The 17395-nt window shown below is 43.9% G+C and overlaps 1 protein-coding gene across 3 annotated transcripts in view; it reads left to right on the forward strand.

Moving 5' to 3' along the window:
* Positions 1 to 539: 539 nt before the first annotated feature.
* The window catches only part of JAM2 (junctional adhesion molecule 2), a 50448-nt gene continuing 33592 nt past the window's right edge, over positions 540 to 17395 (forward strand). For 2 of the 3 annotated variants that reach the window (XM_019528771.1, XM_019528772.1), the window contains exon 1: positions 542 to 743. In XM_019528771.1, the coding sequence (XP_019384316.1) occupies positions 689 to 743 (55 nt within the window). In that variant the 5' untranslated portion in view covers positions 542 to 688. Of the gene's footprint in view, positions 744 to 17395 lie in introns of all 3 variants that reach the window. The other variant, XM_019528773.1, reaches the window with a different exon arrangement.

Genomic DNA, 17395 nt, shown 5'->3' on the forward strand with positions numbered 1-17395 from the left:
CACCTACTCAGAACCCTTTAAGAGACATCTGGATGTTTTTCTTGCTGGGATCTTATGATCCCAGCTGACTTCCTGCCCCTGGGGCAGGGGGTTGGATTTGATGATTTCCCGAGGTCCCTTCCAGCCCTAATGTCTGTGAATGTAGGAATCTATGTATTAGTATATGTATATTAGTGGCAGTTCATTTTGATCATGGAAAAATGTGGAGTTTGGCTTACCTTTTTTAACCCCAAATTAGGGATTTTTATTTTTATTATCGGAGGCTCCTCGTTCACAGGACACTAGCAGGGTATACCTACTGTCTGAAAAAGGGTGCTAATGCCTCGAAGCTGGCAAAAGAGCTCCCCCCAGTTAGTTGGCCTGATAACAAGCGCTCCCCTCTCCGCAGAGCCCCTCGCCCGGCAGGGCTGGCTGGGGGGAGGGAGAGGGGCTCTGCTCACAGCTAGTGGCGCCCACCCCACCTCTGGGGCTGGCCGGAGGCCACGGGAGGCGCCGAGCAGCGCCGCCCCGAGAAGCAGGGGCCGCTCCTTTGTCTCGTCCCCCGCCCCCGGCGCCGCGCCGGACGCTGCCCGCGGCTGCCTTTCCCGGGGCTGAGGCGGGGGGTCCCGCCGCGCGGGAGCCCGAGCCCGGGGCAGCCGCCGCCTCATTAGCAGCGCCCCGCGGCCGCAGAGCGGCTGTAGCCGGGAAGATGGCGAGTCGCCCCTGTCTCCTGCTCCTGCTCGGCGCCCTGGGGGCTCTTAGCTGTAAGTGGCGGCGCTTCCTTCCCTCCTGGGGGCCTTGCTGGGACCCCTCCGGCCGCGGGGCCGTACACGGGCCGGGAGAGTCCCGCTCTTCGCCTCCCTCTGCTCGGGCAGGGAGCGCGGGACAGCTGGCGGGCAGCGGGACCCCTGCCGCCTCCTCGCCCCGCGCAGCCCCAGGGTCCTGGAGTGGGAGGGGTAACTGCTTGTTTGCTTGTGCTCACGCTCTCGTTTGCTTTCTCGGTTCATGGCACTTCTGCCTCCAGGCAGCTGCTGCTCCAGAGTCCTAGGGGAAAAGGAGGGTGGGAAGGGACCTGTGCAGGTCATTTAGTGCAGCCCCCTGCTCCAAGCAGGACCATCCCTAACGAAGTCATCCCAGACAAAGCTTTGTCATAGCTGGCCTCCAAGGATGGGGAGTCTGCCACCTCTCTGGGATGCGGAACTGGCACCGGCTTACTCAAGTGGGGCACATGCTCTCCCCCTTCCCCGGGTGCCCCCTGGGTCTCCCCTGGCTGATTGCACCACTCCCCTGCAAGTCCCCCCCCCCAACTGCCGGCGGGGGCACTGGTGTTCCCCCCCCCCCGTCCGCCCATTGCCTGAGTGGGAAGTGTTGGTTCCTGTGTTTCACCACCCTCCTAGGGAGAAAGTTTTTCCTAATATCCAACCTCAACTCCCCTTGCTGCAGCTTGAGATCGTTACTTCTTGTTTTATAGATGCTGGGGCTGGGAAGGGACCTTACAAGATTATCAGGTTCAGCCCCCCTGCATTTAGGCAGGAAAGACTGCTGGGGTCAGATGACCCCAACATGGTGAGTGGCAAGATGCTTTTTGAAAATTGTGGGGGTGGGTGACTGTACCACCTCTGTCACCTGCTACCACTGAAAACAGTCTCTCTTTTTCCAGTGCTTTACTGCCCTGCTCCTGAGAGCATTTTTCGCTAACTTAAACTCCTTCTCTGAAATCATCGGATTCCTAGAACGTGAGGGTTGGAACGTACCTCAGCAGGTCATCTAGTGCAGTAGTTCTCAACCTTTTTTGTATCGGGACCCATTTGTAAACGTTAATGGACAGTCCTGACCCAATGCTGCTTGCTCCCGAGCCACTGCTCCTGTTCCAGGCCCCAGCCCTCCAGTGTGTGGGGCAGGGGGTGGGTGTATGCCAGGCATGGAGAGCCCCAAGCAGCCCCTTACAGGCTAGGACTCTGCCAGCCTGCAAGAGAAAAGCCATGGTTTCCCACATTTTTTCTCCTTTAAAGGAGAATCCATTTTTTAAGTTAGTCAATCCATTTTTTAAGTTTGTTCATGATCCTTTCATATATTCTTGCAACCTGCTTTTGAGTTGCAACCCATGAGTTGCGAAACACTGATGTAGTACAACTGCCTGTTCAAAGCAGGACCATCCCTAACTAGATCATCCCAGCCGAGGCTTTGTTTAGCCAAGCCTTAAAAATCTCTAGTTTTCTTGCCACTGGGGGGGGGTCTCACCCTAACAGGGCTCACATTGCTTTTGAAAGGATCTGAAGGCACCCCTGGGTACTGTAGCAACCCGGAGGAACATAGTGGTGCCACTGGAAGACAACCAGCAGAGCAATTAGAAACTTGTTTTTTTCCCATGAAACCAACCTGCTTAGTTGTCCCCTAGGTTCTTGTTGCTGCTGCCATCCCAGTGGCAGCTGAGTGACGCTTGGTGTAATCAGCAGTATAATGCAAATGTTGCCTTTCTTAATACCGAGCTGATTTCTGCATTCCTTTAATCCCCATAGCTGCTTATTGCCCTACGTAGCTTTAGCACAGCTTCAGGTCAGATCCTGGAGTCTGAAACTATTCTTCTCCTTGACTTCTGCAGCTGAAGCCAAAATATGTACCCAACGTAGGAAGAAGAACAAACGATAGCTTCGGTACAACTGTGGGGAGCATATAGTGAAGCTATTGTTTGTTCTTTCTTTGTTCGATACATATTTTGGCTTTTAGATGCCAGCAGTCAAGGAGAACAATAGCTTGGGTCTCTTAGGACCTGATTTGACACTCAACTACAGTTGTTGGAGCTCCACACTCATATGCAGCCTGTTAAGCAGGCTTGTGGTTAACCAAGATCATGCTTTTACCCAGTAATGCAGCTTTTCAGAATATTCGTTTTTCCTAGAAATTAACAGGTGAGAGCCAAATATTTTTGCATTTCTGTAAAATGGTTTGAACGCATTATGCCAATGGAAAAACAAAACCAGATTTTGCAAGTTCAGAAATGCAACTCGGGCGTTTTTGTAGCTTTTCAATCATTTTCTTAGCTCACTAATAAAGAACAAGAAAGGGCATAATAAAATGAATCTGAAAAAGCTTGCCTGACTTAGAGGGCTGAACATAAGTGTGAGATGCCAGAAGATAGGAAAACACAGCTGTAGATAAACGGTAGATTAAAATGCAACAAAATATGTCAGGCATCTGATAAGACAATATCATATGTAGAACTTATTTTACTGCATGCCCAAGATATCATACCAGGCATCTTGGTGCCTCCTTAAATGTTCTTACGTTAGCAAGGAGATTTAATATCTGTTTCTTATTATATAAACAGTGTTGGGATGTTTGTAGCAGACTCTTGCTAATTTAACATAGTTATGGTTATACCTTCTGAGGTATATCCTTATATATCAATAGTAGTCTCTGAGGTTTCCATCTACATGGTTGTCCCTGTCCTGTCTGAACATGGAAGGAAATAAAGTCTTCAGTTTCCTTTAGTGGTGGGGTTGAGTCAGAGATGGAAAAGATGGCCATGATCGCACACATTATTGGTTCTTCCCTTTTCTCATTCTCTTAATACTTCTGTCAGTAGGACTTATAAATCAGTCTTTCTATATTTGTGGACAAGTGTGGGGTTTGGTGGTCAGTTTCTTTTGGTGGGTGCTTACCCTTAATTTAACTTCCTGCCTTTCTAGTATTTGGAAAGAAGTTTAAAAGCATATCCATGTTATTTTAAACTGTGATACAGTCAGTTTTCCCTCCATCTTAATGCACCTTTTCTTTTTCTTCAAAGCTCTCTTTTGGATGGGTGGGAGTAGAGAACTGACTGATGTTGCAGGGATGTGGCAAACCTTACCCTATGTATACTAATGATGCCAGAGTAAACTCCTTAAGAGTTGGTATTCTTCAAGTGGTGTGCAAGTCCCCCTGAGTCCTCAGAGGGCTCCTGAGTTCTCCAGGTAGCAGATACAAATCTACAGGAATGAGCGTAATCATCCTACTTGTATTGTTAGTGGACTGGTGGAAGAGCACTACTGAATGTGCAAGTGCACCAGATCTCTTATAAAGCATCCCAAAATCATTAATCTGACTTTCCTTATGCAGGTGTATCTGAGGAGTAACTTCACTGAAGTGAATGAAATTACATTTTTCTGAATCTGATTCTCTTTTCATTTTCACCAGATACTTATGGCCACATAAGGATCATAAAAGGCAATAAAGAATATGTTCAGTAAATTTTACAAGTTGCAGTTGAAACTCAGAGAGCTAGTCTGATAGAATCATAGAAAAACACTTTTAATTCAATACTGAATAATCTCAGAACACGTACTTGTAGTTCTTGAAAATAGTCTTATTTGCACTCGGGCTTTACCAGTGCCTTTTTACCAAATATGGAATGACTATGTCAAAACACCTTGCAGATGAAATGTGATAGTTTTTTTTTCCATCTGTGAAGTGAGATCATTTTATTTGCTCAACTTCTGTAGTCCAGAGAAATAAGAGAACACCTTTCAGGTTCTGAGCAACCTTCATGAAGTCCAGGGAAGAGGTCATCACAATCTAAGCCAAGTGTCTGAAGTCAGGGAACCAGGCTGGCTAATTAGCTTCCAGCTGGCCTTGGTTGTTTGAGTGGGTGTGACTGCCTGTGGCCCAGTTACTTCCAAGTGGCCCCAATTGCCTGCATGGGCATGGTTGTCTGCTTAAAAGCAGCAGCTCTTACAGTACTTAGCAGGCTACTCAACAGAACAGAAGCTTCTTTGTTTAGTTTTGGGCTTCTGACTTACCATTTCTGATACCAGCTTGGATCCCTCCTTCATTACTGCTGACACCTTGCTCCAGTCTGGACCCCTGCTTCTGACCCCTGACTGTCTATTCCTGAACCCCTGGCTTGTGGCTTTTGGGGGTTAAGCTCTGACTGTTCATGCCCCTGTTGTTCTAACTTGTACTTGAGGTCAAGTAAGTTTAAATGCACTTAGAAGGGAGTTGTGAGTCACATTTAAGGTGGTGAGCAGAGTTGAGACTTCCTAGGCTGAACCTGCAGAGAGGAGCAGCTGAAATGAAGGACCTCTAGCAAGGACTTCCCTACCCTGCAGTACAGTTGTAGTCACTTTATTTAGGAAAGATTGCACATTCCCTAAGGGCAAGCGATGGACGTAGCCAGAGTTTAACCCTTTGAAAACAATCTGGGGGTATAATGAAGTATGCTGACTATGCCACATTAGCCACTAAAACCATAAAAGGATACATACCTGTTCTTGCTATAGGGGGAAATAGTTGTGTTTTTGGTGGTGGTGATTAGGATTTCTTTGATCATTTGTTTTGTTTCAGTTTTTTAACGCTGAAATATAATTATGCCACAATTATGGCCACAATTTTTAGAAGCTTTCTTTCAGTATATCAGTATAGTTTCTTACTCTTCCTGTGTTAGGGTTACTAACTCTCCCACATTGCCAGTTCTGACAGACTCCTAGCCATCGATCTCTCGGTGACTACTGAAAGCAATCCCTGAGATTTTAATAGGATATTTTAAGAAAATGCATTCAATTAATGACACTATGTCATGTTGGGGGCGGGGAAGTCTCCTTGAATAGCTTCAGTCAGAGTTAGCAACCCTGTCCTGTATGGAAACACAGGACATGGCACACATTCTGTGACATGGCTTGGATAATGCAGCATAAAGAAAAAAAGGCGTGAACAATTTCTGTGTACTGGAACAACTTGAACAGGAACTTTTCTTTGTAAGTTCTGAGGAAAGCTATTTTCAGTATGTATTCATGCCCTGTCATTTAAAGTTAAATCATCCTAAAGGGGATATTCTATGCACAAAGTGCAAAATTTAAAGATACATGCCCAGCTATGACTTCTGCTGTTTCCTTATTTTTCTCTGCTGATGTAATAATACTTGTTTTTCTCCTCTTTTCTGGACTTTGTTTTCTGTCAGACTTTCAACTTAATACAATAAAATAATTATCCCACATATAGAATAATTATTTTAAAAATCTTACAAATATGATGTACTTATGTGTGGCTTCTTCTGAGGATCTTGCCTGGAATTTAGGTTCTTGTTAAGTGTCTGCAAGGAGCAACTAGAGATGTAGAGATTGCTCCAGGTCACTTTTTGTTGGTTAACTGCTCATTGTTAGGGAGTTCCCCCAGAATCTGTTCCCTGAGAAAATAGCCATGGTGATGGCATGTTCCCTATGATAGGGTGACAGGAGGTACCCCATGAACTGGAGAGACACCTCAATGTTACATCTTATTGCTATGAAAACATTACTAATACCATGGCCTCAAAAGGAGAGTGAGAGATACCGTTTTTAAAAAGGACAAGGATTCCTTTTCATAACTTGTTTAAAAACTACAAGTTTATAGAAATATACTAATTTTATAGAAATATATACCAATGTACCTTCTCCTAAAGATACAAGTTAGCAGGAAGGATGGAATCAAACTGAGGACAGTTTGTAATAATGTAGCTTCAGTTTTCCTTGTAAGAGAATTGGTCTTAAAATTCTGCAGTCCACAGATCAACTATTAGTGTCCGACTAACCTGCAGAAAGACTGAGAGTTTGATGGACTTAGACGGCAGATTATAATGTATAAACATGCCAACTGTAATGTGACAACTTTTTCATCTCTTTTATTGAAACCAGAACACACGATGGGGGGAGGGGAGGAACAGAGTCCATCCATCCACTTAAGAGATTCCATCTCTCAAATCCATTTAAGGATCCTTTTTAAGGAGCACCTATTTTTGAACAAGAATGAGGGAGACTTGCTTTGGCCTCATTATCTAACAAAAACTGAGATGAGTCCAGTTCATTTAAACTCATAGGTTCATTTAAACATATATTCAGAATGACAGCAGTTCACACAATGATTAATTTGTTTTTAATGAATGAATTCAACTATCACTTTTGTCATGGAATACTATCTAGTTATATATTAGAGCTATCTGGAATAGCTCATCAAAATTTACTCTGGAAAACACCTGTAGCAACAGAATAAAACCTTGCTGAGACTCCTTGTATTCCACATGATCTACTTTAACTATTGGAAGTATGTTTTCCTTCCTGGCAATTCACAGAGCCAATGTAGGTTTGGGATAGCTGAGTTGAAAGTTCACGTTTTGCTGTGTTATTCTTCCAGCAAAATCCTCCCATTAATACCATCTCATATTTGTGCATGATCTTTGTACTTCTTCCACTTCTGTCCTACTTAAGAGACTCAGGCTGGAAGAGACTTCATCTAGTCCAGACCCTTTCTCAAGGCAGGATCAATCACAACTAAACCTTCTGTCAAGTGTCTGCCTAACCTGCTGTTAAAAGTCTCAGGAGTGGAGATTCTACCATTTCTCCATGGAGCCTGTCCCAATGCCTGACCACCCAGTCTCCAACCAATATTTCTTCTGCTGCAATTTGAGGCCTTTCAGTCTGTCTCCATCCTTTGTAACTGCCCTTGAAGACTGTTAATAACTGCACCCGCACCACACACCCAAGTTTTCTTTTCTTCAGGCTAGGTACCCCTAGATCTTTCAGCCTTAACTCATAACTTACGTTATGGGCTCTAATCCATTTATGTTGCTCTCTGGTAGACTCTTTTTTTCTGCCACCCCCAATCTCTCCACATCCTTCTTGAAGTGTGGGGCTCAAAATTGGATGCAGTACTCCAGGTAAGGGTCAGCAGTACCAAATAGAGCAGAGGAATCACTTCCCTTGATTTTTGTGGTGACACTTCTGATAATTCAAGCTAGTATGCTGTAGGCTTTTTTGTCCTTTTGACTTGTACTCAGTTGATGGTCCACTGTAACCCCCAGGGCCTCTGCAGTACCACAGTGTAGCCAATAGTTCCCCAGTCTGTATTTGTACATGTAATTATTCCATTCCAAGTGCAGGACTTTCATCTGATTTTGTTTTGAATGATTTCTCTAGTTTTCCAGGTCATCCCGGATCTTAGCCCTACTCTCCAGAGTAGCTCCATCTCCTCCCAACTTGGTGTTACCTACAAATTTGCTAAGTGTGCACTCAATCCTATTGTCCAAATTGTTAATGAAGATGTTAAACAATATCTGTCCCAGGACAGACCCATTGGGGGTCCCACTTGATACTTTCTCCCATCTAGACATTGAGCAATTGGTGATCCAAACAGTGTATTCACCTTACAGTATTTATGTCTAGTCTGTCTTTTTATTTTTTAGCTTGTTAAAAAAAATGTTGTGGGAGATGGTGTCAAAAGCCTTCCTGAAGTCAAGGTATACCACATCCACTGTTCTTCTCATATCCAGAAAGCCTGCCACCTTATCATAGAAGGAAATCAAGTTACAATCGGTGAATCCATGTTGGCTATTCCTGATCACCTTGTTCTTTTTCCAAGTGCTTCACAGTAAGTTCCTTGAGGACCTACTTCATGATCTGTGTAGGTATTGAGGCCAGGCTGACTGGTCTGTAATTCCCCAGGTCATCCTTCCCTTTCTTAAAGATGGGCACTTCATTTGCCCTTTTCCAGTCATCCAATACCTCACCTGAACTCCACAAGTTCTCAGAGAGACTAGCCAGTGGCTTGGAAATTACCTCCACCAATTCCTTCACTTCCCTAGGGCAAGGCTAGGCAGCCCCTGGCACCCATGGCACAAAAAGGCATTTTTTTGGCATGTGTGCCTTGGAGCAAATGGCAGGGAGCTGTGAGGGGCCCAATCATTGTTGTGGCAGTGCAGCCCCAACCCCTTCCCTGCTGTCTGCCTTGAGGCGTGTGTGTGCCTGCTGCTGGTAATGAGCCAAACCAGACTTCCACAGACCTCACTGCTGTGTGCTGTCAGCAGCCCGGGCTCCATGACAGATGGCAGGGTCCTGCCCAGAGCCCAGGCCAGCTGTGGCAGGCAGCCAGGAGGCTGCAAGCAGCTGTACCAGGGTCTGCAGAGCCCTGGCCTGGCTCACTGCTGGTGGCAGGTGCACATGTGCTTTGGAACAAATGGCAGAGAAGGGGCTGGGGCTGTGCTGCCACAACAAGGATTGGGCCCTTTGTGCCTCCCCCACTTTCAGCCCCTGTTATGCAAATATCTTGCAAGTTGAGGTTGCAGGTTTTTTTGGCATACAGCCCAAAAACATTGCCACGGCTTGCTATCCCTGCTGACTTGAAAGCATCAAGTAATTCCTAACCTGTTCTGCCATTACTTAAGCTATTCATCTCCTTCCCTATCTTTGCTGCCAGCTACGCTTGCCATCTGGTAGATGACCTTATTTGTGAAGGCTGAAGTAAAAAAAAGAAAAGGCATTCAATAATTTAGCCTTTTCTGTATCGTCCATAACTAGGTTACCTTTTGCATTCTGTATTGGTACCTTCATGAACAAGCAGAAAAAAGTAGTTGTCCAAGGGACAGATAAACAGATTGCCAGATCTTGTAACATCTTGAAAATAGGCTCTAGGCAAACAGCACACCTCACAGGACAACAAATATATGGATGACAAATAAGTGCTTTTTCTCCAGGATGGACACTAGCCTGCACTTGGTGCAGATTAAGTTATATTTGTCCTCTGGGAAGTGGACAAACAGCACATCCCATGCAAGTAACAACTACTGATCCAGTCTCCATTTGTGCCTTCTTGGTCCCTGGAAAACACCTGGGCTGTGAGAAGGAAAAACATAACCTCCAAGTGCCTTTTGTTTGCTTCTCCTCTGTTTGCAAGGAGTGCCTTTTTATAAAGCCTGAGCCTTCCTGGTTTACACCTCAGGTAGGTAGACAAGGCCCACCTGAAACAAAGCACTCATAGTTGCACCCCGGCTCACCGCAGTCAGCTAGTCTCACTGCAAGACAGGTACTAGGCTAGGTGTGTTAAAATCATCAGGCCCTCCACACTGGCCCTGCATACCACATCCTGCCTGCCACATCCAGCCCCATGTGCGGCATATAGATCAGTTTGAGACCCACAAGCAGCATCATGGTCCAGATGGTAGGGATCCATGGGTAGGATCTCACCCATGGGCTGTATCTGTGTTGCCCACGCACTAGGCAAATACAAGTTGCTACAAATCCATACACCCTCGAAATTCAGGTATTCACCAAAAAATGTTGATTAAACAGCACCACTGTTTAAAAGAGGCTGCCATGTCTTTGCTGACTAGCACTGATAGAGCATTGTGGAGGGATCTCTGTTGTATAAAGCATGGTTTAGAAATCATGGTCTTAGCAATCAAGCCAAATTAATAAATCCTTTCCCCAAACTGTCAACTGAACAACTAAAAGTCTTGGGAGAGACAAAAGAAGGGTATGCTAGTAACCAGTTAGCTGGTTTGCTACTTTCTGATCAACGGTGAAGTTCATCTCTTTCTTTTTTTCAGTTTATACAATAGATAAAAGAGAAAATGGGCTGTTCAAAACAACAATGTTGTATGAGATGTAAAGTATAATTACAACTGCTGGTCCACTAGTGAGTTGCATATTAGGCCCTCTAAGATATTCTCACAATGTTTAATTGGAGACCATGATCAAGATTTAAAAGCGGTGTGTCCTGTTTCTCTCCAAGCTAAGCTTCCAATGGCAGAAGCTTATTTGATAAGATATTTATTGTAAGGTTCTGACTTTCTGCTACAACAAATACAGGCTCAAAAGGATGAGAAACCTATATTAGCTTCAAGATATCAGGAAGCTAATAGCTAAGTAAGATGGGCAACTATCTACTTGAATGGAAAAGAGTGGCACTTAAAATTGCCAAGTTACATTGATACAGGCCTCTTTACACTTGGACAGCAGTAGCTTACATCCATTGCTAAAGGTTGAATGATTATATCTGACCTACGTATTGGAACAGGTGGGAAACAAATATATTCTTCAGAACCATATTCCTAACACTAGTCAATTAGTACTTTGTTCACTGGTTATAAATGACTGGCAAGATAATGGAAGTAAACCAGAATATAATCCCTCCTGAAGCAGCACATATGAATATGCTCTCTTATTTTTTAATTATGTTTCTATTTGCAGTGATGAGTCTAAGCCTTGACAGACTGAAAGCAATGCTTATTGTACATCAGTTATTATCACCCTTCTTAGGCTCAAGGCACCCCTGGTTAATCTGAAGGTGCCCCTTGGAAATGTCAGCTCTTACTTTTCACCCCTTTTTTAGACCTCAGAAAAAGAATAAAACAATTCTCCTGTTGCAAAGCACTCAAAGCCCATAACAGGTCAAAATCTTTTTGACACTATGCATTCTCTGCATTTATTTGAAATCTCGGCAATTATGGTATCTTGTGAATCATGTTCATACACCTAACAGTGTGAATATTGTGTGGCATCTTTTGAAAGGATTTCAGTGCACCCTGTTGAGAATAACTGCTTTATATTGGCTGCGAGAAATTCTTGAAGGATGTGGAATATTCTTGAATGCTGAATAAAGCTGGTTAGAAAAATCTCAATTGTTAGGAAACTTGAGCCAGTCTTCAGTCCCTATCAGTCATCTATTGTTGTCTTTTTTTATTTTCCTTTATACATTTTCCATCTTCCTGTGCCTTGCTCCTGCTGCCTTAATACATATGTATACATTGCCTAGTATAATGGGGTGCTAATTCCCTGAGGTCTCCGAATGCTACTGCAACCCAAATCAATAACAGTCACCTAAAACTGGCAGTTCAGAAAAGACTGTGTTTTTAACAAATGGCTATTACAAAAGTAATGCACATTATGGTCTGGACTGAAGGATGAGGTAATCTTCCAAGCTCTGACTTAAAGTAAATTATTGAACCTTTAGTATGGGAAATGCTAGATTTCATGAGGGTCCAAGCAAACTTTAAGTTAGCAACCCCAGAACAATTTTGTGGTTTTAATTCTCCCTTCAACACTTCTTCTTTGCTGATTCTGCAAGAACTAGCAACACAAGAAATGGATTACTCAGGTCCCCACCCCTGAAATCCAACAAGTGCATGTGGATTCCCATGTCTTGGTAAAGCTTTGCCAAAATACCATAACAAGTTGTCCACATAGAGCTGACAGCAATATTGGAAGCTATTGGGGTCTGGTCTGTGCACAGACTTGCACTAATTTAGGATATTGTTGCACAGTAACTTAGATATGTGTAAATGGCCCTTTAACCAGGAGTGTCTACATATTAGGGCAGGAAAACACAAGCAAAGGGCCCTCTGAGCGAATTAGAGATAATCTTTTTCCATCACGGTTTGTCACTAACTGGCTTTGTGCAGTTTATGCTGCAGTCATATGGCTGCTCCAGGGGCGCAAAACCAGTTGGGAGTGGTCATTCAGCATCCAAGGAGGCACTGCTCCCAGCCACTCTATGCTCCCACAAATTACGTTTTTTGTGCAATCAGGCCCCTTAAACTGCTCTACGGCCGGGACCTAACACACTGCAGCAGAGTGCTTTTAAAATGGCTGATCACTTAAATTAACCCTGGTCAAAAGAGGTATTACATTAAGGTACTGTAAAGCAGTAACTTGCATTCCCTCCAGGGTTAATTTTTTGCATTAAGGCAGGGCTGTCAGTAGGGCAGGGGAGTGGCAGTACAGAGTTGCGGGCTGCTTTGAATGGCTAGTGCTGATAGGGGGGCAGGATAGAACTGAGACCCCTTGCCTTACAGGCCACCCCCAGCTACCCCAGCTCCATGAGTTAAAGTGGGGCCCTAACATCTGTAGGCACCCTCTGTCTTCCCCACAATGACAGCAGGGCACCTGAGGGAGCACCTAAAGGTAAGATTCCCCCCTCCTTTCTGCTCCCATTCCAGGCTGCCCCCAGGCCCTTATGGCTTACCCACACCCTCCGTGTCCCCTGGCTTACTTGTGGCTATCACTGATGTCCTTGGGGGAGCAAGCAGGGAAGGGGAACCCACTTGCCTAGCTGCTGCCACTGGGGTGCTACTCTTCTGACTGAGCCCAGCCCAGAGAGCAGTAGCAGTGGTGGGTAGATTCCCATTTCCTGTTTGCTGCCGTGGGACAGCACTGTCAGCCACAGGTAAGCCAGGAGCTGCAGTGAGGAGTGGTAAGCAGGCTTTTGGGGGGCAGGTGGTCAACTACAGGCCTGATCGAGGCTGGCAGGGAATGAACGGTACCTCCTTCCCCTGTCAGCCTGGGGCAGCAGTGGGATTCCAGATCCCCACTCATTGCCCTCCTGGCAGCTCCTGACTCACCTGAACAGCTGGCGCTGCCTCTGGGGAGCAAGCAGGAAAGCAAAACTTCCCTACTTGGATGCTGCTACCAACCTCTGGGCTGGACTCAGCCTGATGACAGCGGTGGCAGCCAAGTGGGGGCAGTGAAGGTAAGCCAGGGGACATGGAGGAGGAGCCCTGAGGGATGGGAGGCAGATGGGAGGCCCTGGGGATGGGGGTACAGCCTCAGCCTAACCTGAGGTGGAGGGCAGCAGGGACCCAGAGGGGACCCTGCCAGCTCTTGGCTGCCCAGTTGGGGCCACCTGTTCTGCCTCTGAGAGCAGGTGAGCCAGCCAGGCACAGTGCCTGCTTAAAGCGCATGCTAATTTTAACACCAACTAAAATTACCATGAGCTAATTGTGAGGGGTAACTACACGTGTAGTTAAACCTGTGTAACTCCTTACATGGGCAAACATTTTTCACTTAAGAGTAGTTTTGTTCTTGCAAACCTGTTCCCAGTCACCTTAAAAAAAATCAAGCCACTCTTTGGTGGATATAGGTGTGTCCCTTTAGGCTTTTACACTGGGTTAACTTCTTATGTTTTGAATAATATAGTTAAACTTGAGCAGCCGCCCATGGAACTGTCAAAGTTCCTGACTCCGGAGGAAAATCTGTAACATACATGAAGCTGTTGAAGGCTTTCAGGAGCCAAGGAAAAGTAGTTTCTTTCTCCAGACAAATCATTTACCTACCAATGTTAAAGACTCTTAGGAGCAGTACAAATCAGATTCAGATAGGAGTCTTGTTTAAATTAACAATCTCCCTTTTACATGAATACTTTTTAAAGAGCAGATTGCTGTTTTCCAGCAGTTGTACGATTCTGTTCCCTTCCTGGTTTAAATGGCAGTTTTGATACTTACAGGGCCAGGGGAATTCTATTCTTAAAGAAAGATGTAATTGGTATCACTTTTTAACAGTACATCTCAGAAGTGGTATGATTTCCTCTGGCATGGGAATGCAATATGTTGTGTTTTTGAAGAAAAAAAGTAAACCTTTTGGGTGTAAGAGTAAAATGTGGTGCCAATTTTAATCCAGAGAAAGTGCGTCCCAGGTATCAACATTTTGGAAAACACTGCTTTAAACTGCTTATAAATGTTACCTTGGCATTAACTGTGACCCATAAAGTAATCTGAGTACAGCACTTTTGATCAACTGCTTCCTTGCAGTATAAAACTTGCCCTCATGAAGGGGAGTTGATCTTAAATCACAAATAGGAATGGCAAAAGTAATTTTTTGGATGTTTTTATTTTTAGGGTGTGTTAAACGACTTCTTTTACAAATGTGAGTTGTCTTTCTCCCTTCACAGCCAAATAATTTATCTGGCTCCGTATTCTTTGTCTCACCATACTAATCTCTCTCCAGCTACTTCGTCTTTCGGCATTTAAAAAAAAAATCTCAGCCTTTTCTTTTTTTGTCTCTGTGGGAGCGGGAAAGCTGTTCTCTCATTTTGTTACTGCTTTCTGAGTTTGAATGCCTGTAGACGAGACCTCAAAACTCAGTTCTGTGAAACTGGGCCAGTTAATGAGTCATGATGAATGTTAGTCTACTTGTTGAACTCTTCCCCCTTTTCAAGTAGAGCAGCAAAGAGTTGCTTGGTAACTAGTGTTTCCCAAATGTTTTAAATGCTTCATCTTTAGCAACATGTGTTTTTGCTCAAAAGCTGAGAGGTGAAGATCACACTGTTTAATATTACAACATGACAGAAATACAAAGCAAACTACTGTGCTATTTTTATTCTTGTTTGTCCTGCACTATTGTCCTCTGTTGTTCAGGACAGGAATATGTACTGATCAAAATCACCATATGATATTTCCCTTCTGTCTGTACCTAACGTAAAAAAAAATGGCTTTATAAAAGGGACATGTGGTACATGTTGAAATAACAACAATGCAGGATATAACTTTTAATTAAGCTCTTCCACTTCTCCTTAATTTTGACTGCCAAAACATCTTGTGTTCTTGAATGCTCTTGATTCTTATCAAAGTTGCACGTTAAGTTCAAAGTTAAGTTACACTTTGAACAAAATTATGATAAGATCAATCAAATATCTTCAGTACAGCCTAACTTATGCTTAATACCAGAGAGGACAGATTTTCTGCTGGTATAATTTGGCACAGCTCCATTGAACTAATAGGAATCTGTATCGGTCTGTATCAGTTGAGAACTTGGTATAAATTGTTAGTTCTAAAAAAATTACATATAAACAGTATTTCACTAGCTCCACTGTGCCAGTTTAACCCTATGCAGGATGCAATCTTAAAATGCATGTTTGGATTGTATTGGAAGTTAGAGGTTTAGAAATAAACTACTGAATTATAGAGAACTATCAGCACAGGCTCCTATATTTCCAAAGCATTATGCCTAGACATTAAGGCTGGAAGGGACCTCATGAGACCATCAGGTCCAGCCCCCTGCCCAAGGGGCAGGAAGTCTGCTGGGGTCAGATCACCCCAGCAAGATAAGCAGGGCCCAGAGTTATTTCATTTAAGAGCTATGCTGCCATTGATACTTATGAAACACTTCCATTGATTCAGTAAGGGTGTCTCATAGATTGAAGTCTCAGTACTTTCTCACTCAATGGGAATTGAGCAGGTAAATGTCAGTATGAAGCTTTGCAAACGTATCCCACAGATTATCCCAGAATTACTCTCTGAGCATTATAATATTAATATAAAACAGATCAATCATTTGAAATTATTTTTTCCCTAAAGAAATATGTATCTATGTCTATATATTTCTTTAGTGGCAAGCTCAGCTGATTGTCAGGGCTGCTGTTATTGATTCAAAGTTGACCTTTAAATAGACTATTTGAGTGAATATGGTATATTTAGTAGCCCTTCAGCTAGTTAAAATTCACTTGCACTGTATAATCCTCACAAGTCTGGTACCTTTTTGGCATTAGAAGTCAGAACATATTCTTCACTCACCCTCCACAGTCAAAATAATCAGCCTACGCAGATCAAATATGGATTGGAAGGACTAGTTGAGGAAAAACTACCATAAAATCAGGAAATGTCTTCTTTCAGATGAGCTGGAATAGCTATTGAAGTGTCATTCCACGTGTGGAAGAAAGCAATAATGTGGGAGTCAACATATCTTTAGCCTAGAAACTTAATTCTTTCCCTTGAACAGTCTTTCTCAACCTGGGTGTTGTGGCACCTCTAAAGCAGGAGCAGCTAACCCCTGGAACAGGAGTCTGGCACATGAAGGCATTTTGCTTGGTAAGCATGCCTCAGGGCGAATGGTGGGGAAGAGGCCGGGGCTGTGCTAGCACAGCAAGCATTGGGCCCCTCATATCTCCACTGCCAACCTCGCATGTCGAGGTTGAAGGTTTTTTTGGCACTCTGCCCAAAAATGTTGCCAACCCTTGCTTTAGAGCCTTTCAGGTGCCTTAGAAGCTGAAACTCTGATCCAGTAATGGCAGGCATATGGGAAGAAAAGTTGGGCAGGGGAAAGGCTTGGGGAGATTCTTGTACTTGTGCAGACCTCAGTTAGCATCATGGACCTTTACAGTTGCAGACTGTGCTTTCAGTCATCTTCCTGTAGAATTGGGTTTTTAAATGTGAAATCAATTATGCAAACTTTCATTAAATAACAACAGATATACAAGCAAAGCTTTGGTCTAGGGGAACATTTATGTTCATATTTGTGGCCATGTGCATGAGATTGAGGAAATGTGTTGTTTTAAAACACAAGTTTCTGAGACTTGGAATCTTGTCCCATATTCCTATGGGGCATGACATTTTTTAGAAGATGGGGGGGGACAGAGAATCAAAAACAACGGAACTAATTTTATAAAATCAGAGCGGGAAAAGTGTTTTTCAGCTTTGCATGTATTAGAGGGAGGAAAGGTTGGATCTTTTTGTACTTGGAACTTCAGATGCAATTAATTTCTGAAACTTCACAGTTGTCATCTGTTATCAGTAGATAAATACTTGCCTTGTTGAATTAGTAGAAATTGAAAACTAAAGTTTTTATACAAATACTGCAAAATTATAATGAAATGCTCCTGGGCCTTGATTGGAAATACAATCCTTGCTTAGAAAAAAAAATCTCTAGAGCAGGGTCAGCAACCTACAGCTGCAGGCTGGATTCACTCCATGGTACCATTTGCCCCAGCCCCACGGACATTGAGCATTGGTGGCATTCAGTGGTAGGGGGTTTCAGCTGAGTGCACTTTCTCCATGCTGTCACTGGGGGAAAAGTGCTGGTGGCAGCTGGGTCCTACTGCCTGCCTACTGCTTGTCTTTGACCTGAACTGGGTCTATTCAACT

This window comes from Crocodylus porosus, unplaced genomic scaffold, assembly GCF_001723895.1.
Source record: "Crocodylus porosus isolate Cpor-Errol unplaced genomic scaffold, CroPor_comp1, whole genome shotgun sequence".
Lineage (NCBI taxonomy): Eukaryota > Metazoa > Chordata > Crocodylia > Crocodylidae > Crocodylus > Crocodylus porosus.